The sequence below is a fragment of the Camelus dromedarius genome, chromosome 35, assembly GCF_036321535.1.
Source record: "Camelus dromedarius isolate mCamDro1 chromosome 35, mCamDro1.pat, whole genome shotgun sequence".
In the NCBI taxonomy this organism is placed as follows: Eukaryota; Metazoa; Chordata; class Mammalia; order Artiodactyla; family Camelidae; genus Camelus; species Camelus dromedarius.
In genome coordinates, this window is record NC_087470.1 from 15,384,441 (window position 1) to 15,409,009 (window position 24,569).

A 24,569-nucleotide genomic window follows, 5' to 3' on the forward strand; every position below is an offset into this window, starting at 1 on the left:
GGCTGAGAATTTAACGTTTGTAGCCATAAGTGGTTAAAAAAAAAAGAAAAAGAAAAAAAAAAGTCCCTTTCAGAGTACTGATTTTCATAATTTCCTTTAAAAGGGGAGTATGTTTTTTTTCCTAATGTCTGCATGGCCTTTGTGACCATCGGCTGCTTTTTGATGCACCAGCACAGGACAGTAGGACCCCGCTTGCCTGCACGCGGGTCGGTGGAGTGAGTGGCGTTTAAGATGCTTTTGAAACCGGGCAGCAGAGAGAAACAGACCTCCACCCCCACCACCACCACATCCCTCCACGCCCTTCCCCGTCTCGGGAAATGCAGCCCTGTCATCACGGTGACTCAGCCCCAGCTCGGGGTCCCCTTGGCCTCCTCGGCTCCCCGCACTCCATCTGTGGTCCCGCTCAGATCCTGTCGGCCGCCTTCAGAGCACGTGCAGAATCGCACCACTCCCGAGGCCTCCCGGCCTCCCCACCTCCAGCATCGCCCGCGGCCTCCCCTCTGGCCGCCTCTCTGGCTTAGCAAGCGGAGTGAGGGTCTCCGAAGGGGGTCCTGGCTGGGCACATCCCTGCTCGCTGGGGCCGTGGCCTCACCACACTCGGCCTAAGACGGTCCCCCAGGCACTCCCTCCCCTCCTCCTCCCATCCTGGGAACCTCCTCCGGGATTCTGGACAGACTTTTCCAGAATCTCAGCCCAGATGGAAAGCTGGAGCCCCCTCCCCAAGTACAAAAGGGCTGGTGTTCTGTCCAGGGAGATGGTCTGTAAGGCTGGGACCCACATGCGACCTCTGTCGTCCCCACTAAGGACAGGGAAGCACTGTGCTCAGCCCCCTGGGTGGCAGATGTGGGCCCAGTGACCTCAGGGATCCAGACTGACCTCCTGGGTGTCTGAAGGCAGAGGCCGGGGTGGAGGCCACAGGTTCCAGATGGAAAGAAGGTGCCTGTGCTGAGTTCAGACCAAATGCTGCTCTGTAAACGGTTGTCCATAAACGGTGCACGATGTTCTCATTATGTCCTGGAAGGGTGCGTAATGATTTGTTTTCTAGCGTCTGAATCTTGGTTCATAGACTAAGATGTAAATGTTGAGAACAAATGGACGAGGAAGGACAGAATGTGGGGGGCAGTGCGGGGAGCAAAGGAGGAGGATGCTTGGGTCCCACCCGCAGATCCCTGTCCGACCTCCCCTGCCTGTGATTGGCCATCTCCAGGGAGCGCCCCGGGGATGCTCCGCGCTGGGAACCGAGGCGCCCGGCCCCGGTGTGCGGTGGGTGCCCGTGTTTGCCCGCCGAGGAGTGTTGGTCGCCCAGACGATACACTGTGGGTCCGTCATTACATCATCGGCGTAGCTCTTCAGAGCGACAGCCTCCAGTACAGCCCGGTACTCACCCTGCGACGTTCCCCGCTGGGTGACCCGGGCCAGCCTGGCGTCCCCTTCCGGAGGAGACGCTTGAGCTCAGCTTTCAGAAATTCCCCGTTTCAGAAATGTTCACGCTGAACTTCAGGCTGCAATCATTCGATAAACTTGGGTGTCACTACTGTTTAGACATTCCGAGGAGATTTTTTTGTTTTTTAAAGGGAGAAAACCCCCCAAAAATTTAAAGGTAAGAAAGGAATGTTTTTGCCTCCTTGGCTTGAAAAAAAAAATGCTGTAACTCCAGACATAGGTGGGTATTTGATCAGAGTGTCTTGGTCGAGCTATAAGAATACATATGTCGTGCCATTCCCCCTCTGGTTTGTCGCCGATTCATTTTCTCTAGCATCCTGGGATTTCTGTCTAATAGTGCCCACCCAGTCCTATGATGGGGGCCAGCGTCAGAGGGCACCACTGCGGCCGGCGGGAGACGCTTCACGGTCCTGCCTGCGATGCTGATGGTTTTCGTAAGTGATGCTGTACAGAGGCGGGGACACGGGCCGCTCCGCTGGACCTGTGACACGTGTTAGCTCGACGTGCCTGTCACCTGCGGCTCTCAAAGCCCCTCCGTACCGCGTGGGGCCCGTGGCTCCTGCCCGGGAAGGTCCACGGAGGCGGGGAGCTCCCCTCTATTCTCGGCGGCTGTGCGGGGTCCGCGTCTCACGGAGCGGAGACTCTGCCGTCGTGAGGATGCTGTGCTCTACAGGAACGAGTTAGATGTGCACGGACGGGGACAGGATGTTCACTTCATTCTTGAGAAACCGAGACAGGAGGTGAGGGTGCCGTGGCCAGGAGGAGGAGACGCGGGCTCCACGTGCGTGTCCCTGCTGTCGGTGACGCTTGCAAGTCAAACTCCGGGTGTTGGGAGTCGGGCAGGACCCAGAAGTCCGCTGAGCCAAGGGGGACTGAGTCTGCGTTCAGCGTGTTTCATCCCAGAATAAAGCTATGGCGTCGCTTCGGAGCTGAACGTGGGCGCAAGGGGGTCTGGAAGGCTGGCCGTGGGCACCCCCATAAAGGGGCGGTCCGTCCCAGCGTGGGGCGTAACCAACTGGCCTTCTCCTTGTTAGACCCAGCAAACAGCCCCCCCACCCTCAGGCTTCCTACTTAGGGCTTCTATTTAAAACGGTAGGGGCTCCAACAGGCAAAAACCCAGGAGCAGACACGGCTTCACTGGGGACGTGCATCAAACATTCAAAGAAGGGTTAGTACCAGTCCTTCTAACACTCTTCCAAAAAATAGAAGAGGAAGGGACTCTTCCAGACCCATCTTCTGAGGCCAGCGTTACCCTGATACCAGATTCGGACAAGGACACCCCGAGGAAGGACATTTACAGGTCAGTGTCCCTGATGGACCCGGATGCAGAAATCCTCAGCAGAATGCTAGCCAGTCAAGTGCATTGAAAAGGGTTGTGCGCTGCGATCAAGTCGGATTCGCTCCAGGGGCACAGGATGGTTTAGCATCTGCAGATCGATCAGTGGGATTCACCACGTGACCCACCGGAAGGATAAAAGTCATGGTCATGGTCATAGACGCAGAATAGGCTAAATCCAAGATCTGTTTGTAATAGAAACTCTCTGCAAAGTGGGTGTGGGACGGCTGTAGCACGATATGATAAAAGCCACAGCGAGGGAAGGAAGGGAGGAAGGGAGGAAGAAAGAGAAAGAGAGAAAAGAAAAGAAAGAAAAGAGAGAGAAAGAAAGAGAAAGAAAGAAGAAAGGAAGGAAGAAAGAGGAAGGAAGGAAGGAAGGAAGGAAGAAAAAGAGAGAAAGTTACATGAAATCCTTCCAGAGCCATTCTGGGGACACCCAGCCCCCCAGAGCCTTCCCCAGGGTGATACGGGGCCCTGGGCCATCACAGCAGTGTCCCCCGCCTGCAGTCACGTTCCCGATGGGCTGGGACCGCCACGCACCCGCCCCCGGGAGCGCAGGGGGCTGCCGAGGACCCGCGCTCGGGTCTGCACGGCTCCCCCAGAGATGCTCGGGGCCGCGGGAACGTGTACAGAACTGTCGTCCCGGCCAGCACACACGTCCCACGGCTGTGGTGACGACCGCAGAGACGGAGAAGAGGACTCGCTGAGATAAGGAATCCCTTTGAGACAGAAACCATTAGTGGTGTATTTTTTAAATTTGAAATTATGGGAAAAATCCAGGCGTCGCGGACGCAGTTGCTCTCATTTCCTGACGCTCAGATCCTGGCGTGTTTATTCTCTTTTGTGGTCCTCTGTTGCCAGCCGTGTGCATGGGACGGCATCAAATTATTGTTTTATAGTGAGTAATAAATTCATGGGCGCTCAGCGGTGGTGGACACACCGAGTGTCGCACTGGCACTGGTTCCCATGTGACTGGCCCTCCGGCGGACGGCACCATGTCTGGGGGTGCCGGGGGGTGCACCCCGCAGTCTTAAGTCCCACCACCTCTTGGCTTTTCCCCTTTAATCTTCATGGGCCACTGCTTTTTCTGAAGGATTTCCTGGGCTTCACTCATGGGAGAAAAACTCCTGAGAAAATCTGGTGTGACCATGAGAAGCAAAAATCTGCGAATTTCGTCACCAAACTTTGTAAGAACGCATGACTCACGCCCCTACCAGAAAAGGACTTGATATTTTAAAAAAAAAAAATGTTATTGACCAGTTTGGACAGAAACAGGAACCCAGACCCCTCCTGCGGGCAAGCTGTGGTCTGTGCCTCATGGAACGTGGCCGCTTTGTAGCCGGAGAAACGCCAAAACCGGAACGGGAGGGCGCTGGCCGGCGGCCTTGACCCCAGGCTACATGCACTGCACTCTCGGTTTGCCCTTCTGTTTTATGTGGCCGTGACCCAGCATCTCAAACGGTGGCTGAGCCTTAACGGGGTTTCCACCCAAATGATTCTGTGGATTTTTTTTTTTCTGCATCTTGTGTACACATTCCAGGAGTGGGGAGATGAGGAAACAGGGCTCAGACCGCAGATATTCTCTGGGCAGCCAGAAGGTTGTGGCTGCCCGTGGGTTGAAGGTTGAGAAACACTCTTGTGTTTTGGGATCTAGGAGAGGGGCCGGGGGACCCTGCCACTGGCCTGCCTGGGGGAGTGGAGGGTGGGGTGGGGAGGAGAAATATTTCCACACTGTATAGACCAGTTCTGGCTAAACATTCGTATTCAGCAGAACCTGGGCGGGGAGGAAAGTTGGAAAAAAAGATATGTGCCTTTAGTCTGTTCCCCCGGGCATAGCCATTGCCCCGTGGGAGCAATTAATTCGTGAATTTATTTCCAGTTTATTACGCATCCATCGTGAAGTTCTGCCTTCGATGGTCACATAAAGGCTTCACAGCGCACTGTTGATTGTAACTTCTCAGAGCTACAAGAAACTTAAGTCCCTTCCTAGCAGCTGGTGAACGACGTCTTAAGATGGTAAAGACAGGCTTCCCTTCCCAGCTCCCCAGAGAAATGTATTTCTCAGTCCGTTCCTGCCCCTTTTCAGCATCTGAGAGCTTGCTCTGATGACAGGTGCAGGGAACTCTATTCAGTTTCTTGGAATAACATACAATAAAAAGAATCTGAAAATATATATATATATATGTATATATATGTATGTCTGTGTATAAGTGAATCACTCTGCCGTACACCTGAAACTAACATTGTAAATCAACTACACTTCAGTAAAAAGTAACGTTTAAAAAAAAAGATGGGTAGATTTGGTATCAGTTAAAAATAATTGCAAGAGGCTGGTTCGATCTGCAGGTTGGTTAAGACCACTCTGCGGTTTTAGCTGGTCTTCCCAGAGGTTCAGATCGCTCAGGGATCTGCCGTCTCCTTCATGATGAGGAAAGTAAACCGCATACCAGTGACCTCATGCAACGGGTTCTGGGGCCATTTTCACAGGAAAGTGAAGATCTGCGTTTTGCTTGAGCAGTCAAGCCCGCCAGCGGGAACGATGCTGGAAGTCTGGGTGGGGGGCTGGGCGCCTGGTCCTCAGGCACCAGCAGACATCTCAGGGTGACATGAGTTTGTGTTTGTCTCCCCCCCCCCCACCCCGACAGGGCTGCTTGACGACACCAAACTCCCCGTCCGTGAATTCCCGCTCCACCACGCTGGGTCCATCCCTCTCTCTCAGCAGCATCTCCGGGGTGTCCGTGAAGTCGGACCTAAAGAAGCGCCGAGCCCCTCCCCCTCCGTCCGGGCCCCGGGCGGGGCCCCCGGTGCAGGACAAGGCATCGGAGAAGGTAGGCGGGGGGTGGAGCTGGGCCGGTGCACCTGCTGAACGCACACGCACGCGCGGGAATCCTTGCAGCTTGTGCCTCTAGAGGCAACAGGATGGTCCCGGGTGAATCTTCTCCACTTTATTTAGAAGTAAAGGTGAGATGCCCCGTTGCTTCCATTAGCGGAGGACGGAGGCAGTTTTTGCACCAGGCGTCCTGAGAGGTGCATGATCTTTGATGAACGCTGATTTTATTTTTAGCACTGCAGTTTGGGGCGTGCTTGCTTACTGGGAAAGCTGCAGGCACGGTGAGGAGTCTGGAGTTTGCAGAAGGCAGGGGTGGCACGCAGTATGACTCGCGTCCCCGGGAAAAGCTGAGATGTTTGCATGTGAAGCTGCATTCTCAATTTCCAGGGGACAGGACACATGACAGTTTTCCTGGCTTAGAAAATGTAACACTGCAAAAAAAAAAAAACAAAGATGTGGGTGGGGTGTGGCCGGGGGTGGGGCGGGAGATACTGAGATTCGGGTTGACCTGCAGAGAAGACAGGACGGGTGATTCCTCATTGAGCAGAGACGTCCCCCCAGCCACTCGCCTCCCGGCTTCCTGCAGGGACACCGCACGGAGCACATTTAAGCCCAGCGGCTCTCCGGCAGGAGCTGACTTCCAGCTCTTTCCACCGTGGCATCACCTGGACCGTCTCCGCTTCTCACGGTCTGCAGCGTCACACACCTGCTAGCCGAGGCCCCCTCCTCCCTTTCCGGCTTATTCATAAACCGACTTTCCTTAGAATGAGTTAGAAGCCACCTCCAAGGGGGAGGCGGGGCCCCTGTGCCGTGGTTCAGAGTCACATCAGTCGCTCTGTGGCAGCGTCCGGACACCTGACTCCATTTCCTTTCCGGCCGCGGGTGTCTGTCTGTCCGTGTGTCAATCTGTCCGCCCACCAGTCATCCTTCCCACTCCCTCCAGGGGTGTCCTTTGTCGCAGGTCTCCGAGCAACACCCTCTTCCCATCTGCAGGGTTTTGCACTCAACAGCCCTCGAAATTCTGTCATGCAACCCATTTTAGAAGAAAATTTTATTTTTGCGTACCTTACACATGTTCTCTTTTTTCTTTTAACTGAAATCTGGTGGATTTGCAATGTTTCAGGTGTGCAGATTTTTCAGATTATGCTCCACTGTAGGGTTTTACAAAATGATTCCCTGTGCCCTACAGTAGGTCCCTGTTTGCCTATTTTATGTCCAATAGTTCATTCCTGTTAATCCCATGCCCCTAATTTGTCCCTTGCCCCACTGCCTCTCCCCTTTGGTAACCATAAGTTTGTTTTCTATGTCTGTGAGTCTCTTTTTGTTTTGCAAATAGCTTTATTTGTATTACTTTTTAGAGTCCGCATATAAATGACATCATATAATGTTTATCTTTCTCTGTCTGATTTACTTCACTAAGCATAGTAATCTCCAGGTCCATCCATGTTGCTGCAAATGGCAGTGTTTAATTCTTTTTCATGGCTGAGTAATATTCCATTACCTGTATACCACAGCTTTTTCATCCAGTCATCTGTTGATGGACATTTAGGCTGCTTCCCTGTCTTGGCTGTTGTAAATAGTGCTGCTATGAACATTGGGGTGCAGGTGTCTTTTCAAATTAGAGTTCCGTCTGGACATATGCCCAGGAGCGGGATTCCTGGGTCATGTGGTAAGTCTATTCCTAGTCTTTTGAGGAATCTCCATACTGTTTTCCACAGTGGCTGCACCAAACTGCATTCCCACCAGCAGTGTGGGAGGGCTCCCCTTTCTCCACACCCTCTCCAGCATTTGTCATTTGTAGACATTTTAGTGATGACCATTCTGGCAGGTGTGAGGTGACCCCTTATGGTAGTTTCGATTTGCGTTTCTCTGATAATTAGCGATACTGGGCATCTTTTTGTGTGCCTGTTGGCCATCTGGATGTCTTCTTTGGAGAAATGTCTGTTCAGGTCTGACCATTTTTCGATTAGGTTGTTTCGGGGCTTGTTTTTTGATATTAAGTCATAGGGAAACATTTTGTAATTTATTTTGAGACCTCCATCATATTTTAGCTGTCTTTCGATGAAAGAAATGTAGGCACAAACGACCCATCATTTTGCTGCACACATACACGACTGAACAGTGCAGACAGTGAACACAGAGTTGCTTCCCGGGGGTCTGCGATGTACCCCTAATTTGATGGGGGAGTTAGATCCTGAACTTCTTCATAACACACAAGCATTTGTGTAAATTTATCGTTTTTCAACCGCCCACCTCTGGGGATGTCATGTTGCCTCTGAATGGGAGGGGTATTTCTTTAGTGGTGAAAATTGTGAACTCCGGTATCGATAACGTTCAGGCTTTTTCCCAGTGAGTTGCATCTTCCTAGTGCTGTAGGATGCAGTCCAGTCTCCAAACTGCGTCAGCATTTTAAAACTTTCTTCCATCCAGAGAAGGTGTGGTTTCCAGATTTTAACGTGCTTTCCAGAGTGGATCAAGTCTGCGTGAGTGGGAAAACTTAATATATTAAGTAGAAAATCGGGAATTCTGAGTGAAAAATAAATAGTCCTCTGTATCCTGCAGAATGAATAGAGTTCCCTTTGAGTCCATAAAACCTTTTTTTTTTTTTACTGAAATCAGTTTTATTTGGCCCAGAATGAGTGGAGAAATTGGCTCCCAGCAACCATCTCCTTTTTAAAAACATACAAGTGGCAGATGGATCTGATTTAAGCATTTACTATGAACCTGCTTCCCACACCCCCCCCTTTTTTTTAAATGAAAGGCATTTTGTTATTTAGTAATTTCTGGGAAAGGAACCCAAAAATGTATTGTCATCGTTGGGGAAGAACGTCAGTTCCTTCTTCCTGAACTTCCTTCCGTGTAAAGATAAGAGGCTTATTTGGAAAGCCTTATTTCTGTGCAACTGTTCCCAACACGAAAATCCTGACTCAGGAGCAAAGGAGTATTTCCATGGACATGGCCAGCTTATAAGAAAATGAGAATGTTTAGATGTTCATATTTCGAAGGACCTTTTTTTCTTACCAGCTAGTATTAAAAATTCAGTATGGTGAACCCTTCAGCTCCGTGGGCTCTCCATCCTCAGATTTAACCAATGATGGATCCAAAATATCCAGGGAAAAAAAAAAAAAACTTCCCGAATGTTTCAGAAAGCAAAACTTGAATTTGCTGTCTGCAGGCAACTATTCACAGAGCATTTATTATATGGTATCATTATAATTACTCTGGAGATGAGTTCATGTTCACAGGAGAACGTGTGTAGGTTATGTGCAAATGCCACCCACCGTCTTATACAAGGAATTCAGCGTCCCAGGATTTCGGGACCTGAGCGGGGTCCTGGCACCAACTCCCCACCGATACTGAGGGAGGACTGTGTTTACTCACTCAAGTCTTAAAGGTAGCTAATTTCAGCCATCTTCCAGGTCATCTGAAACATTTAAAAAGTGTCATCTTTGTCTCAGAATTCATTACCCGATTTTTTTTTTTTTTTTGGAAACTCCTAGGGTGTATTTGTTTAATTTTTTTCCTCTTAACGGAGGCACTGGGGATTGAAACCAGGACCTTGTGCATGCCAAGGAAAACCTTTTGTAATTTATTTTGAGACCTCCATCATATTTTATCTGTCTTTTGATAAAAGGAATGTAGGCACAAACGACCCACCATTTGGCTCTGCCACTGAGCTCCACTCCGCACCCTCTTCGTTACCCGATTATATACTCATAATTTTACCACTAGTGTGTGTTATCCCTGAAAGGACTTGTCATCATCTTCCCGGAGGTATCTTGAGCTGATGAAGTGGCTGGCATCCTTATGCAAACCTGCCAGCAGGCAGGCCAGCGAGGGCAAGGAATGTGTCATCTTTCAGAAGGAGGTGGAACCTTCATCCGTCTTTCCTGTACCTTTGTGTGTGTGTGTGTGTGTGTGTGTGTGTGTGTGTGTGTGTGTGTGTGTTGGGGGAGGTAATTAGCTTTATTTATTCATTTATTTTTTAAATGGAGGCACTGGGGATGGCACCTCGGCCCTTGTGCATGACAAGCATTTGCTCTACCACCGGGACAAATTAAGGGAAGAAAAAAAAAAATGAATGATGCCCAGAAGAGAACAGCCTTTGTGGACCCCACGGGAGTCTGGATTCTTGCCTCACCTAGAGATTGCTGACCGGCTAAGTTAAACGGTGACCAGTGCACCAGTCTGCTCGGGCTGCCGGGTAACAAAACGCCACAGTGCGGCTTAACCATTGGATTCTCCATGCCCCGGCGGCTGGCAGTCTGAGATCAAGGTGGCCGTGTCCCCCTGTGTGTGTCCCCCTCCTCTCTTCCTCTTCCATGAAGACACCGGTCACGTTGGGTGGGGGACCACACCCTCACGGTGTCGTTTTGATGTGACCTTCTCTTTGAAGACCCTTTCTCCAAATCCAGTCACGTTCTGAGGTGTGTCAGGGTTGGGACTTCAACGTGCGGATGCTATGGGGACAGAATTCAGTCCATAACCAAAGGGAAGCTGAGTTTCTGTTTATGGGCAGAGCAGTGTTCTTGGCCGTAAGGAATTCAAGGTCAAGTAAGATTCAGCTCTCGATTTGCACTCGGTGCGGGAGCATTGTGCCTCCGCCGAGGACCGGAGGGGGGGCCTTTCGGGGTAGGTGATGGCATGTGGGTGCAACACAGTGGCAGCAAGCAGTCCCACGGGGGGACCCCACGTGCACCTGCACTTCTTATGATTCTGCCTGACCCCCCCTCCCAGGGAAACCGTCGGTATTGATCCAATCAGGGACCAGAGACTGGACGGGGTGGAGGTGTCCCTTCTGATCGCCTCCCTGGTAGGTGGTGTGCAGATCACGGATCGAGCCCCAGTGGAGAAAGGTCATCCCGCGCGGCTGGGAGTGTTTTAACATCAGATCAGTTGAGGATGAAGGTTCGTGCTGCCAGACCAGTGGAGACATGGAGAAGTCCACTCACCAGCCAGAAGCCTTCCCGTGGCTCCTGGGCAGGGAAGGCACCTCATCCTGTCCTCCGTCAGCTAGTCCCAAGGTCAGCGTGAAAACATTAATGATGGCCCAGTGCCGGGCTGGGTCTGGCTGAACCTCAGCTGTGGTGCTCAGCTGTTCTGTGTATCAGCTCGTTTAAGTTCGTTTTTGCAATTGCCTCGTGGGCTTGGCGCCGGCAGCTGCCTCGCACCAGTGGGGACACGGGGGCTCACTGGGGTGAGCGAGGGCACAGCTCTGCGTCCATGGGACCCTTTCTCTGCAGCCCATCCTGCTGCTCATGGAAGTGGTACCACGGCTGAAGCATTGGAGGAGGCAGTCCGCCTCCATCCGTGCCTAAGCCAAGGTGGCAGGCTGGTGTCGCACACAGAAGGCTGGGCTGTCCTTTGTGCAGGATTTCTAGAAAACGGAGTTAACTTCACCCGAGCCTGCCCGAGCCAGGAATACGTAAACCTGGCCAGCCAGATCATGTCGCCTTCCAGCGTTCCAAATATGAAGGGTATCTGCCCGTTTAGTTCATAAACAGAACGAGGGCAAAACCAAGCAATGGTAAGCGCTAATTCTCCTGGTAAGAAACAGCCCCATATAGGGTTTCTTTATATCCTAAAATATAGAAAAGCCAATGCAAAATGTATTATGGGACGGAACAATTTTTTTTTTAAATGTAGAGGGGGAAGTGAAACACTGAGGACATCACCTCTGGTGTTGAGATGTTTCTTCCTGCCCCGGAGATGAGGGGCTGCTTTGTGCTCAGAGGATGCCGGGTCCCTTGACCAAAGCAAACATCCCGGTGGAACCGGCGGGGTCCCAGCGCAGAGCCTGTGAACACAGTCCCGCCGCAGAGGAACTTCCTTTGGGCGGAGATAACGGCCAGCCCGCGATGGGAGTTTGCAGAGAAAGGAAACGGGGCTATTTCAGTCTTGTGATGGGACCGTTTCCTCCCGGACGCTTCCAGCCAGGGGAGCGAGTGTGTGTTTGCAGAAGATTAGCGTGTCCTATATTTTTAGCTGTCATCAGAGCGTGTGACATTCTGTGAGGGCATCTTTGATAAAAATCAAAGGGAAAAGTGAGCTGGTGGGTATGTTGCGCGTGGACATCTCAGGGACACAGAGGAAATGAAGAGCCAGGCTTTGTGTCACAGGGTCACACTGTTTAAATAGCCCCTGTTCACGTTACGATGGTGTCGTCCGCACACTGTGTCCTTTTCGTCCCTTTGGTTTAATCTGTCAATCATTCCAGCCATCACTATGTTTCCGTTGCAAAGGGAATTGGGTCAAACTGTGGTTTCCTTATTTTTATTACCTTCACATTCTGCTTCTTTGTATTCAAATATTTTCACGATTCCTTCCAGTCACTTTGCTAACTGAGCGTCAGAAAAGTGGGTCTTAGAACACAAATCAGTTTAATTTTTTTTTTCACTTTTACTGTTTGGTTCATTTGGGTGGGTGGGTGGGTAGTAATTAAGTTTATTTACTCATTTATTTTAATAGAGGGACTGGGGATGGAACCCAGGACCTCGTGCGTGCTAAGCACACGCTCTCCCACGGAGCTGCACCCTCCCCCAAGCTTACTGTAAATTTAAAGTGTAGGAGACCCTAGTTCCTCTCTTTGATGCGTGGTTCAGCCTTCGGAACCTGGAGCCAGTGCTGTGCAGCAGCTTTTTAGTTGGATCCTATTTAATTTATTTTTGCTTTTGTCACCAATACTTTGGGTGTCAAATCAAAAAAAAAAATGAAGTGATGATTAATAATCATTACTGTTATGATAAATGTCTTCGTGCTGGCACAGGGCGCTGTTTTCTCAGAGTGGAGGATGTCCGCATGGCTCTGTGGCACCTCTTTGCTGGCAATTTTAGTTGCCTGCTTCCATGTACGGGCAGAGCCAGCTACGACCATTTTGATGCCCACGGAGATGCAGATTTTTTTTTATGAGCAATGGTGTTGCACCGTGTTCGTTTGAGGCCGATCCTTGGAATTGTGCTGGGCATCGATTCAGCCCCGCTCAGGACGGAGCAGCTTGAGTCTACAGCTCGGTCATCATGCGGGTAGCTTTTTCCCTCTGGCGTCAGTGACAGTGTCTGTAAAACCAGGCGGGAATGTGCATCCGCCCCTGAACGGTTCCCTGACTCCGTTGTCTTGATCACTAACTGCCTGAACTTGGTCTCCGGTGACCGGAGGGGACCTGCGAGTCTTCAGCTTTTCTACAAACAAGAGGCAGGGGACACAGAGGTCCCTTTGTACTCGGAGGGGGGTGCGGGTTGCCCTGCAGGGTTCTGCTCCATTTCAAAAGGACCTTGCAAGTCTTACCTCTGTCCTCCTTTCACCACTATATGAACAAGGGACCGAGGAGAATGGGTTTCCTCCACCAGCCGGCTGTTGAGTTTCAGTTTCTCCAAGAGCAGTTGGTTCTCAGACGGATGTCATTTATGAAACTCATATTTCCGTTGGCTTCTCTGAATCAAACGGTGTCATTTGTTGGACTTCCTGGTAATTTTAATGATGTAACGAGGGAATAAATGCTTTCAGGCAACTCCGGGACTTCGGAAACTAACTTCACGTTGGAGAGTACGGAGTTGCAGACACAGTTCTGCGATCTCCCGTGACTCCAGAAAGAGGGACAGCCCTGATTTGCAGGTGGCTTGCTTCTTGTATCAATACCTCCCTGGCGGAATCCAGACGGCTCCCACGGAGCAGAGCGTGGGGTTCCTCGCTCGGGCGTACGCAGGAAACCAGGAGGATGTAGGCTTTGCCTGGTTGTGAAGCTGAGGCTCCGACACTAACCTTTGCAACTCTGGAGAAGCCATTTCACCGCCAAGGCCCCCAGGTTGTAAGACTATAAAATTTACTTCTGGTTCTGGCGGCCAACATGCCCTAGTGTGTTGCCCAGTGATTCTCCTTGGGCGCATTGGGACCTTCAACTTGCTTCTGACCCTCGCTTCTGACGGCGAAGGTGGTCAGATGTCACTTCCTTGACTAGGTGACATTGTAGGGCAAAGTTGATGCAATGCCTCTCCCTTGATTACATTTTGTTACGTAAGATTCCTCTTAGCAAAATGGAGAGAGAGATGCCCCTGCCTGCCCCAAAGCAGCAAATACTCAGGGCATGAGCTGCCTTTGAAGAGGACCTGCAGGTGACCTCAAGGGCCTGAAAATGGCCCTGGTCCACAGTAAGAGGCCAGGTGTCTCAGTCATAGAGCTGCAAGGGAAGGAACTCCTGAAACAGCCTCAGTGACCGTGCACGTGGAGAGTCTAACAGGGGAGTGCAACCTCATGACGTCTTGACGACAGTCCTGTGAGACCATGAGCAGAGGACCCAGCTTAGCTGGGTTTGGACTCCTGACCCAAAGGCACTTTGAGATAACAATCTGCATGTTCTTACACTTCCGAGTCTACATTAATTTGTCACGCAGCAATAGAAAATTAATATATATCAGTAGATTATATGTAGACTCAAGGAGGTAATCCACGATCCCCAGTCTTCCTGGCCTGAAAAACCAGGACCAGAATTCGAGATAACCACCAGCCTCTGAAAAGTAAAGGAAGAATCCAAAAAAAGGAAAGAGCCAGAGAGCCACGAAGTGTGTGGATAAATTCTGCCCAAGTCTTTGGCTGATGGCATCATGCACGTGAGGAATGGGGGCCAAGCAGCGAAGGGTAAAAGAACATAAATTGCCAACCAAGAGTCAAAATTTGCATTGTCAGTCCATTCAGCTTATTGCCTCCTAAAACAAAAGAATTAACACTCTTCACAGGAACATAAGTGAATCCAGCACTTGCAAGAATGACATTCACAATGTCTAGGATATGAGCCAAAATTATTCAGCATATGACGAACCAAGAAAATATGACCTGTTCCCAAAGAAAACAAGAGCAGTCAACAGAAGACAACGTGGAGATGTTGGAATTGACAGCCAAAAATTTTACTGCTGTTTATAATTATGCTTAATGACAGAATGAAAAATGTGCTTATAAGGAATGGGGGAAAAAGGGAAAATCTTAAGAAGATTAATAAAAACTATAAACAAGAGCCAGATGGAAACTCTTAAATGGAAAAACACAACGTCTGAAATAAATTAGAATTTGCTCTGTTCGTCTGCTCGGATGACACCCAGCTGGGCTAGTCCTGTCACTAAGTGTGGTGTTTACTCTCACAGGAGGAATGCCACTCTGTTGATTGTGATCAAAATTAAATGGTGGCGTGTCCTCTGACAGCGAGATTAACTTTTGAAATTAAGATTATGCAGGAGAAGCTGTAATTCAGAGTCCCTGTGTTTTATGTGTCACCAGTGATCAGAGTGGATGGATTCAGAGACCCCTGCAGGGAGCTGGGGGGTCCCAGAGTCTTCCTGTAAAATCAGGATGTGATGTGACCATCTCCTTGAATCCTTCCCCAAATTTCAGAAGGAAAGTCAGCTGTTAGTACCAGTCCCTGAGCACTGTTTCCCCAGGGGCTCTCTTACCTGGGGAGGGATGTGGGGACCAGGGGTTCTGGATCCGCCCCCCCACCCACCCAGAGGGCAGAGCAGATTGGGGGCCTGTGTCCCGTGGGTGCTCTGGAAGCATCCTTGCGCAAGGCTAGGCTGAATCAGTAAGTACACAAACAGAGGCAAGCAAATCCCAACAGAAACACGTCCTGGGGGCAAGCCACGGCCCGCTCCAGGGACTTCCTTCCTCACCTGCTCTTTGACCCGCCGCCTGGGACCTGGAACTCCGCTTTCTCCTCGGCTGCCTCCTCTCCTTCCCTCCCTGAAGGCACCGGCTGGCCGTGGCCAGCGTGCAAACCCTGGTCCCCACGGACCCACCGCAGATCCACAGGTCTCCTTCACGGCAGAGTTTCTCAGCTGACTCTCAGCCCCCATCCTGTTAGGTCGCTGCTTCTGCCAGAGGATTTTGGTTTTGTTTTAATTGAGATATATTTGGCATGTAACATTGTGTGTGTTTAAGATGGTACCACGTGTTGATTTGATACATTTATACATTGTGATTTGAAATACGTCTGACATATAACATTGTGCATATGTAAGATGGTACCACGCCTTGATTTGATACATTTATACACTGTGATTTGAAATACATCTGACATATAACATTGTGTGTATTTAAGATGGTACCATGTGTTGATTTGATATATTTATACACTGTGATTTGAAATACATCTGATATATAACATTGTGCAACCTTAAGATGTCCCACGCCTTGGTCTGATACATTTATACACTGTAATCCGATTGCCCTTGTAGCTGTAGTCAACACCTCTGTCCCATCCCATAATTAGCATTTCTATTTTTCCATTGAGAATAATCCAGATCTAGCCTCTTAGCAAGTTTGATGGTGATGACTGTAATTACATATATTTTTTGATTTACAGGAGAGATTTATTGGAAGAAATATTACAACATATAAACGCTACAGAAACTTTAATTTCCACTCGTACCGTGGTAATTGATAGCATGCCTAATTAAAAAAAAAAACATTTAAAATCCAGAATGCACAAGGTACTGGTCAGGTTGATTGCTGAGTCAAAGTGGTCAGTAAGCAGACCTCACATAGCATGATCCTCTGTACTGTGGTCTACGATCGCTATATTGTGTATTTGATCTCCAGGACTTACCCGTCTCTGCTTTGCAAGTTTGTTCCCTTAAACTCCCTCTCTCCTGTCCCCTCACCTCCCAGCCCCTGGTAAGCACCATTTTACTGTTTTTACAATTTTGGCGTTTTTAGATCCCACATACCCTGTGACTTACCTTACTTAGCATAATGCCCTCAGGGTCCATCCGTGCTGCTATCAGTGCCATCCAGATAGCCAACAGATATGTGAAAAGATGCTCAAAGTCACTAATCATCAGGGAAATGCGTATCAGAGCTGCAGTGGACTGCGTCTCACACCGGCTAGAATGACCGTCATCCAGAAGACACAGGGTAACACGTGCTGGAGAGGGTGTGGAGAAAAGGGAACCCTCCTACACTGGGAGTGGGAAGGTAAATTGGCGCAGCCACTGTGGAGGACAGTATGGTGGGTCCTCAAAAATCTAAAACTAGAACCGCCGTGGGATCCAGCCACCCCATTTCTAGGCATATTCCCATAGGAAGGGGAATCAGGACCTTGGAGAGGTACCTGCCCCCTCCCCATGTTTATTTCAGCGGGGACATGGATTTTACTCTGAGTGGGACGGAAGGTGTTCGCAGATTGCAAGCAGAGCAGGGCTTGTTTCGGGGTGGAGGGCTGTGTGGGAGATCGCGGCCCCCCGCGCTCCCCTTTTGTAAGCGGTGGTGCAGTGGTGGTGCAGCCGAGTGTCAGCCAGCAGCCAGCCCTGGCTCACTGCCTCACTTCCCTTTCTTGTGTGATGAAACCAACGAAGCCCCCACCCCCACCCAGGGGGTGGTTTGGATGCTTTAAACAAACTAAGGGCAGGCCTAGGAAATTGTTAGCCTAAGATCTTTTTATTTTATTTTCAAGGAGCAAAATGGTCCCTCAGGTTCTTCTTTTTTTTTTTTCTTTTAGGACCTGCTATTTATTTATTTTAATTTTATTTTTTATGGAAGTGTAGTCGGCGTACAATGTTAGTTTCAGGGGCACAGCAAAGTAACTCAGTTATACATTTGCGTACATATATACGTGAATTTTCCCACTCTTTTCCGTGATAGGTTATTACAAGGTATTGAATGCAGTTCCCCGTGCTCCACAGTAGGTCCTTGTTGTTTATCTGCTTTATGTACAATAGTGTGTATCTGTTTATCCCGACTCCTAATTTATCCCTCCCCGTCCTTCCCCTTTGGTAACCACAGTTTCGTTACTGTTCTCTTTGACGAATCCAGGTGAGTAAGGCAGAGTTGGCCTTGAAAGCATCACTTAACTTCAGGCCTTCTGTTTGCTCACCTGTAAAAATTAGAGCGTGGGTCCCAGCTGTAAGGTTCTGTGTCCTTTTATGTCACTGGGTTTTTTTTTCTCTTTATGCGGCAAACACCGAGATGTCACTTTCTAACGGCATTTCTGGCAGCTGGGGATACTTCTGAGCGCCCTATTTAATGCTGCCGTCCCCCCTGCGATGCCTCATAGCACCCCGTGAGGCGGGCGCAGGTATTGTCCCATTTAAGAGAGAAAACATTTTTCGATTTTCAAGGCTTCAAAAATTGACCTCACACACATCTCATCGCAGAAACCTAATGGAGACAGTGCCCGTCCTAAAATGAAGAAGTGATTTAAAAAAAAAAAAGGCACTGGATGCAGGAAACAAAGGATAAAAAAATCTGGGTGGAGGAAAGGAATTTCCAGGAAACTCAGTGAGAAAAGAAATCAGTTACCAAGTTTGGAAAAAAAAAAAAGGCAATCTAGAAAGAAAATGTAGCAAACTGCGCATTATACATCTCGGCTGGAGAAAATTCCTTTTGTGGGAAATTTCTGTTTTACATTCTTATAAAATCTGTTGCAACTGTATATGCATAACTAAATAGGGAAGGTTAATTTGAATCTTGTGCTGTAATTTTTTTTTAATTGGGGAGGAAAAGTTTTTGTTGGGGGGAGGGTGCATGTGTCTCAGAGAACTTCTGGAATAGGAAGGGAAAATCAAGAAATCGCAGAATAAGCTTAATTATTTAGAAAAATAGAGGAAAAGCCAAAAAAGAAAGAATTTGAATTAGTTGCTGCCGGAGCGGGGCCGTGGACTGGGAGTCACTGGTTTGACTCTGAGCTTGGTGGAACTGTTTGCTTTTTTCTTATTTCCCTGTTTTTCATAAAATACAGGATTTTAATGGTGTCAGAGGTGGTTATAATATATTGTGATGGAAAGATTAAAAAAAATGACGGTTAAAAGGAAACATATGTTGGGTGGGGGGAGGGTGCAGCTCAGGGAGAGCGCGTGCTTAGCATGCACAAGGTCCTGGGTTCAACCCCCAGTCCCTCCATTAAATGAGTAAACCTAATTACCCCCCTTCAAATAAGGACATCCCAAAAGAAAACAGAACCAGAAAAATATACGCCAACTACTAGTAATCTGAGTGTCAATTAAGGGGTTTTTTTTTCCTTTGATAATTTAAAAAAAATTTTTTTTGCATTAGATATGTGTCACTGATGGCGTTTGAAAAGGAGACACCACACACACACACGCACACAGCCCTACATGAAACACCAGGTCCAGCCCATGAGGTCACTGTCCCTGGGAAGAGCCGGGGCACATGCTGTGCGCCTGAGTGAATAAACCAAGGAGCTCCAACAGGAGAGCTAAGAGAGCCTGGCAGGTGGGGTTGGCCGCACCCCTCCCAGGTTGAGCTCTTGAGGGATCGGGACCTGTTCGGACTGGAGCGAGGCCCAAGGCTGGCTGAGAGCCCCGCCCCACCCACGGGGCAGGAACCCAGCACCCTGTCATCACTTGCACATACTCTGCACGTAACACGGTGGCCTTTGAGTGCGTCTTCAGCCCTGAGTGTGGATGGATGAAAGCGGTCAGAAGGAGGAGAGGAGGGGGAGGCAGTCTTTTGGAAGCAGAGCCCTGGAGTCAGGGGCTCCAGCCTCCACCGTTGGACCTGCTCAGTCCTGACTGGCTGCCCTGAGGAGTGGTGTGCTGGTGGTGGCTGAGCTGGGTGGCTGCGCCGGGCGGGAGCGCGACGTCCCTTCTGCTGACGAATGTCCTGCAGCCTGTGGACGGTTGTCAGTCCTGGCCGCCTGGGCACGTGCAGAGGCAGGAGAGAAGGGAAAGGCCACGGGTGAGGGCTGAGCTGCCCTCTCTGTCTGTCCTTTGCGTGGGCACACATCCCGGGGCCCTAGGTAAAGCTTCCAGCAGGAAGATTTCTTTTCTGCATTTAAGTCAGGGCTAAGGGACCCCTGCGTCATACTTACACTGAGGGGAAACTTCCTGCTCTTCTGATTTGCCTGGAGCCCCAGCCCCCTGCCACGTGGGGGGCTTGGGGGTGCCTCTGAGCATCCCTGGACCACCTCAGGGCACTGCTGGGCACATTACAAGCCCTCACTCCACCACCCCCACCACCCACCCAGGGGCCCCAGAAGGGGACTGGCCACCTGCCAGCCCCTCCCCCACCACCATGCTGCCCTTGTCCCCATGCAGAGCTGCCCTCATACTGAGTGCTGGTCCTTCTTTGTGCTTCGCAGGTGTCTCTGGGGTCCCAGGCTGACTTTCAGAAGAAGAAGAGGCGGGCGCCGGCCCCCCCTCCACCGCAGCCCCCGCCGCCCAGCCCGCTGGTGCCCGCGCGCACGGAGGACAGGGAGGAGGGCCGGAAGGGCAGGACGGGTGAGTGAGCGCACAGCACGCACGCCCCGGGTGCTCGCTGTGGCCTGGCATCGCTGCACGGCTACTCACCCCCGCGGTGGCCTCCTCCGCCATGCCATTAACCCGGGAAATATTTAGGCGAAAGAAAGAAAGTCTGGAAATGAACCGTTGGGAGTCCCGGAGCATCCCGCAGGCACATGTTCCGGGCGTGAGGTGGGCGTTTAGAAGGCGGGCTGGTGGGGACGGCGAGGAGGGGATGTGAAGGCGCCGGAGAGCGTGAGTGATGGAGAGCCAGGGCGCGTGGATGTGTGGCGGGCAGGCGTCCCCCGATGGGAGACGGTGGGTTCCAGGAGGTTGCCTGTGGATGCTGGAGTGAAAACACCCAGACCCCAGGGATTTATGGATCAGGTGGTGGCAAAACTGCTGTCGTTTTTTGAGCTCCCTGTTCAGAACTGATCCCCACTTGGATACCTTTTAATAGAAGATATTCTTTGAGAAAAAGAGAACCCTAAGTAAAGAGGGCGCCATCGGCCTGTGTCTGCGAGCAGAGAGACCTGTGCGATCGCGCGACCCCGGCCCCTCGTGCTGCGGGGGAAGGGGACAGAAGTGTTGGAGGTCCCCGAGCCAGAGGTGGCCGCTTTTATTGGAAAATCACTCAGTGTTCGTGAGTTCACTTACGTAGGGACAGAAGCCACTCTTGACGAGCGAGGTTGCCCGAGACATGCCCCTGACGTACATGCACAGGCGTCGCCATCACAGGAGCCCTTCAAGGCCACGGCCAGGGCCAGTCAGCCTCCCAGGCACTCTCTGACCTGATGGCTGCAGCCCCCAAGGATGACTGCTTGCACTGTTAGGGTCTAAAACTCTCATCAGAGCCCCTGGGCTGTTCGAAGCATTTTTCCGCTGGTCAGGACCTCGCTTTTAATGTCTTAGCATTTTGCAGCCCGGGGACCGATTTTTTTCTAAGGAGCTGTGGTCTAGATTTCACGTCAGTTGCAAACTCCTTCCCAAAGGAGGAACCGTCTGATTTGAAGGAGACAGGACCAGTAGCTCATGAAAGTAAACCTGGTTGTCCTTTCATTGTTTCACGACGAGACCCCCATTCTGTCTTGCAAGCTCTCTCCCCACTCTTTCCGTGAACAGCTGACGACCCTCAGATTTAGAGTTCCTCATGCAAACTGTAAGAAGCACCCCGTGAAGCGGTTAAGTGAGGACGTGGTTGAGTCCTGGCCACCTCCGGGCCGGACAGCCCGTCTCAATCCCAGCAAGGACCTCCCGATTCAGCCTTGAAGGACCGAGTGTGTGTGTGCGACGTGCTGGGAGGACCTGGCCTGGGTGTGGGGCAGCTGGTGCTCACGGGGGTCGCAGGAGAAGGGAGGTAGGCGATTTAAACCTGAAAAATTGAAACTGTAAGGACAATTCTCTCCCTAAGGAACATGCGACTGAGAGAATGTGTAGGTGGGAGAGACCCTCCACGGGTCCGTCTCTAATCCATAAATTTCTATTTATGATTTCCTCCAGAAAATCACTTTGAATAGTTTTTGAGAGCTCCCCCAAGTTGCAGACCCTTTTGCTTTGAGAAATACACTTAAAATACAATTTTTTTTTAAATTTAAACTGCGTTCAACATCAAACTTACCTTGGGTAACTTTGGACAACTTACGTCCGTGGACAAAGCTAATAGTGGTTTTTTTAAATCACACCTTGCCAGAACATGACTTTAAAGGAATTAATATATTGCAAAAAAAAGTGTATTTGAAGCCTTATTGGATTGCTTTAATTGCACCATTCAATTGATTCGTTTTTGAGGTCAGGAGTCTCGGTGGCCATTGCAAGGCAGACCTCCATCCCCATCAAAAATCTCCATGATTTAAAACCACAGGCAGAGCTTTTAACCAAAGTCTTCGCTTTGGGTCAAAAGATAATAATTAAAGAAAAATAGCTCCTAACCCACAAAAAAAAAAAATATAAAATAAAAATTTCTGAGCTCCTTTTTCTATTTAGACACCTGGAGATACTAATAAACATTTTTTTTTGGAATTAGCACTAAAATTACACTGGAGCTGGCTGGATTTGGGTCTTGACCCAGATGTCTTGATAAACAAAAATAAAATTTCTGGCAGAGAGCCTCTCCCTCCCCTGCCTTCTGTTGGAAATGCTCTCTCGTGTCAGGTACTAACCTGGGCCAAGCAAGTCACACCCAATCAGACGTCCTTGGCTGATTTCCCCTTGACGGAGGAAACAACACGTAAAGATGGAGGCATTAATATTTTTCCACGTCAAAAGAACTGTGACCAGGAGAAGGAAGGCATGGATCTGTCTCTTGATGGACAAATGATGTCTCTTAGTATTTTTATTAATGACCTGATGGAAAGCATGAAACATGGAATCCATCCGTTCCTAGAAGAGTCTAGACTTTAGAGCTTAAAGAATGTATTTTTATGAGAAATAATAGCACAGTGTATCACCCTTGTAATTCACATCATTTGCTCTGCGAATACAATTGTAAATGGACCCCCGGCGTGTAAACGGATCACAGAGGGCTGCCCTGGTAGTCTGAGAGGCAGGCTGGGGTTGGGGGGCACCACCCTTAACTCTCCAGCTCAAAGCAGTTTGAAAACTGTTACCCGAAACAATGAAAGAAGCTGATGCTATAAATTAGTGCTTACTGGGGTCACACGAGGTCATAGATCAAAGCAAGAATAATCTGAAAAGAAATCCATGAACATGAAAAGACCAACATGAAAAAAGGGACTTCCTTTTAACTGACAGAGCTGTTCAGGGAGCTGTTAATAATCATTTCAGGACCAGCGTTTAAAAATAGTTGTGCCTCCCAGAAGCGAACGCCAAGTGGGCAGGCATTTTCAAGATGGCCCCAGGATGGGACACTATGTATAGAAAACCTTAAAGCAGGAAGGAGGTTGGATGCGGTGCTGAGTGAGGTTGGATTCGGTTCCGGGTGTGCTTGATTTTGCTGATGAGTGAGGTTGCCTTTGGTTCTGGCTGAGGTTGGATTTGGTGCTGGGTGAGGGTGGGTTTGGTTCTGGGTGAGGTTCGTTTTGGTGCCATGAGGTTGGATTTGGTTCTGGCTGAGGTGGGATGTGGTTCCAGGTGAGGCTGGATGTGGTTCCAGCTGAGGCTGGATGTGGTTCCAGGTGAGGCTGGATTTGGCTCTGGATGAGGCTGGGTTTGGTTCCAGGTGAGGCTGGGTTTGGTGCTGAGTGAGGTTGGGTTTGGTGCCATGAGGTTGGATTTGGTTCTGGCTGAGGTGGGATGTGGTTCCAGCTGAGGCTGGATGTGGTTCCAGCTGAGGCTGGATTTGGCTCTGGGTGAGGCTGGGTTTGGTGCCATGAGGTTGGATGTGGTTCCAGGTGAGGCTGGATGCGGTTCCAGGTGCGGCTGAATGTTGTTCCAGGTGAGGCTGGGTTTGGTGCTGAGTGAGACTGGATGGGGTCCCCGGCGTGGCTGCATCAGCTGCCGGGCCGTGTGCGTCCGAAGCTGGCCAGCGCTCCCGGCGTGGGCGAGGGATGGCCACGCGCCCGCGGTGGGTCGTGGGGCGGGGAGTCCCAGGCTTCCCTTCTGAAGTGACCCTGTTGATTCTACGTAGGTGTCGGCCGGCAGGTGCCACAGAAGCCCCCCAGAGGCGCTGCCCGGGGCCCCCCCCAGTTAGAGCTCCCCCCGCCCCCGCCTTACCCTCCTCCTGCCGCCGAGGCCGGGCCGCCGGGATGCTCCGAGACGGGCGCTGCATCCTTGGCCTCCGACCTGAGACCCACACGTACGTGCCTCTCCCTCCCTCCCCGTGTGTCACGGCCCCTCCCTCCCGTGTCTGGTGTCAGGGCTGCGTTTCCAGACTTTCCATTTTGCCTCGGGGGTGGGGTACGTGTGTGTGTTCTTCCTACACGCGCAACGCAGTGTGTCCGATTGCACCGAATGCCACGCAGCGACCTGTTAAAAACTGATTTAAGCCATGAATCATTCAGACGCTGGTTAGATCGCGGCCAGGACCGTGTTGTGTGGGTGGAGCACATGTTCCCCAGATGACAAGGACCCTCAGAATGCCACACCAGCTCCATCTGCCCGGCAACCACCTGAGTGCGGGGGGGCTCCCTCAGGCCAGCTGTGGATGGGAAGGCGAGCTGTCCCCAGAGCTGGGGACACCGACAGATTAGAATCTGAGCCATCCGGCCCATGGCCAAGCATCAGAACCACTGCTCTGCAGAAGGGCGGGCAGAGGAGCAGCAGGGGGAACGGCTTGATTTGAGATCACGGTAGCCAGAAGTAAAGGCTTCATTTGTTTCCGGTCCTTGTCACACCGTGTCCGAGATCAGGCTTTCTTCCTCACTTCCTGGGGTTTCTTGTGGCCTTTAACCAGCAGTGCACACAGCCTCCCGCCTCCAGGCGGCTCACAGTGTTGTCCACGCAGGTGCACGTGTAACAGGTACCCGAGAGCATCCTCTGTGCTCAATCCCATGCGCATCCCCACCTCCTTCAGGGAGCCTCGGCCCTGCAGGGGTGCTTCCTGAAAAAGTGGGTGCCATCCCGCGCTGGCCTTTCCGACAGCCTTGTGTCCCCCTGTATTCAGCCCAGGGAGCCGCAGGCGCCCACGCAAGACAGGCAGCCTTCTGGTTGGGAAGTTCACACTTTTCCACCATCGGACCATGTGATCTTTCTTCTCTTCTTTTTAATCTTCTTTGCAAGTGACGGCCAGCTGGCTGCCAGCTTCTGGCTGAATCCTTTATCAGCTTTCTCTGGGCAAAATCAT

At 50.6% G+C, this 24,569-nt stretch overlaps 1 protein-coding gene and 1 long non-coding RNA gene across 12 annotated transcripts in view; one reads left to right on the plus strand and one right to left on the minus strand.

The window, feature by feature from the left end:
• Nucleotides 1-24,569, minus strand: part of LOC135320032 (uncharacterized) — a 285,059-nt gene that overhangs the window by 192,573 nt on the left and 67,917 nt on the right. The window lies entirely within an intron of this gene.
• Nucleotides 1-24,569, plus strand: part of COBL (cordon-bleu WH2 repeat protein) — a 154,755-nt gene that overhangs the window by 85,008 nt on the left and 45,178 nt on the right. For 8 of the 11 annotated variants that reach the window (XM_064482333.1, XM_064482336.1, XM_064482334.1 and 5 more), the window contains 3 exons: nt 5,425-5,607; nt 19,690-19,828; nt 23,415-23,582. In XM_064482333.1, the coding sequence (XP_064338403.1) occupies nt 5,425-5,607; nt 19,690-19,828; nt 23,415-23,582 (490 nt within the window). The remainder of the gene's footprint in view (nt 1-5,424; nt 5,608-19,689; nt 19,829-23,414; nt 23,583-24,569) is intronic. The other 3 variants (XM_064482338.1, XM_064482340.1, XM_064482342.1) reach the window with 1 other exon arrangement.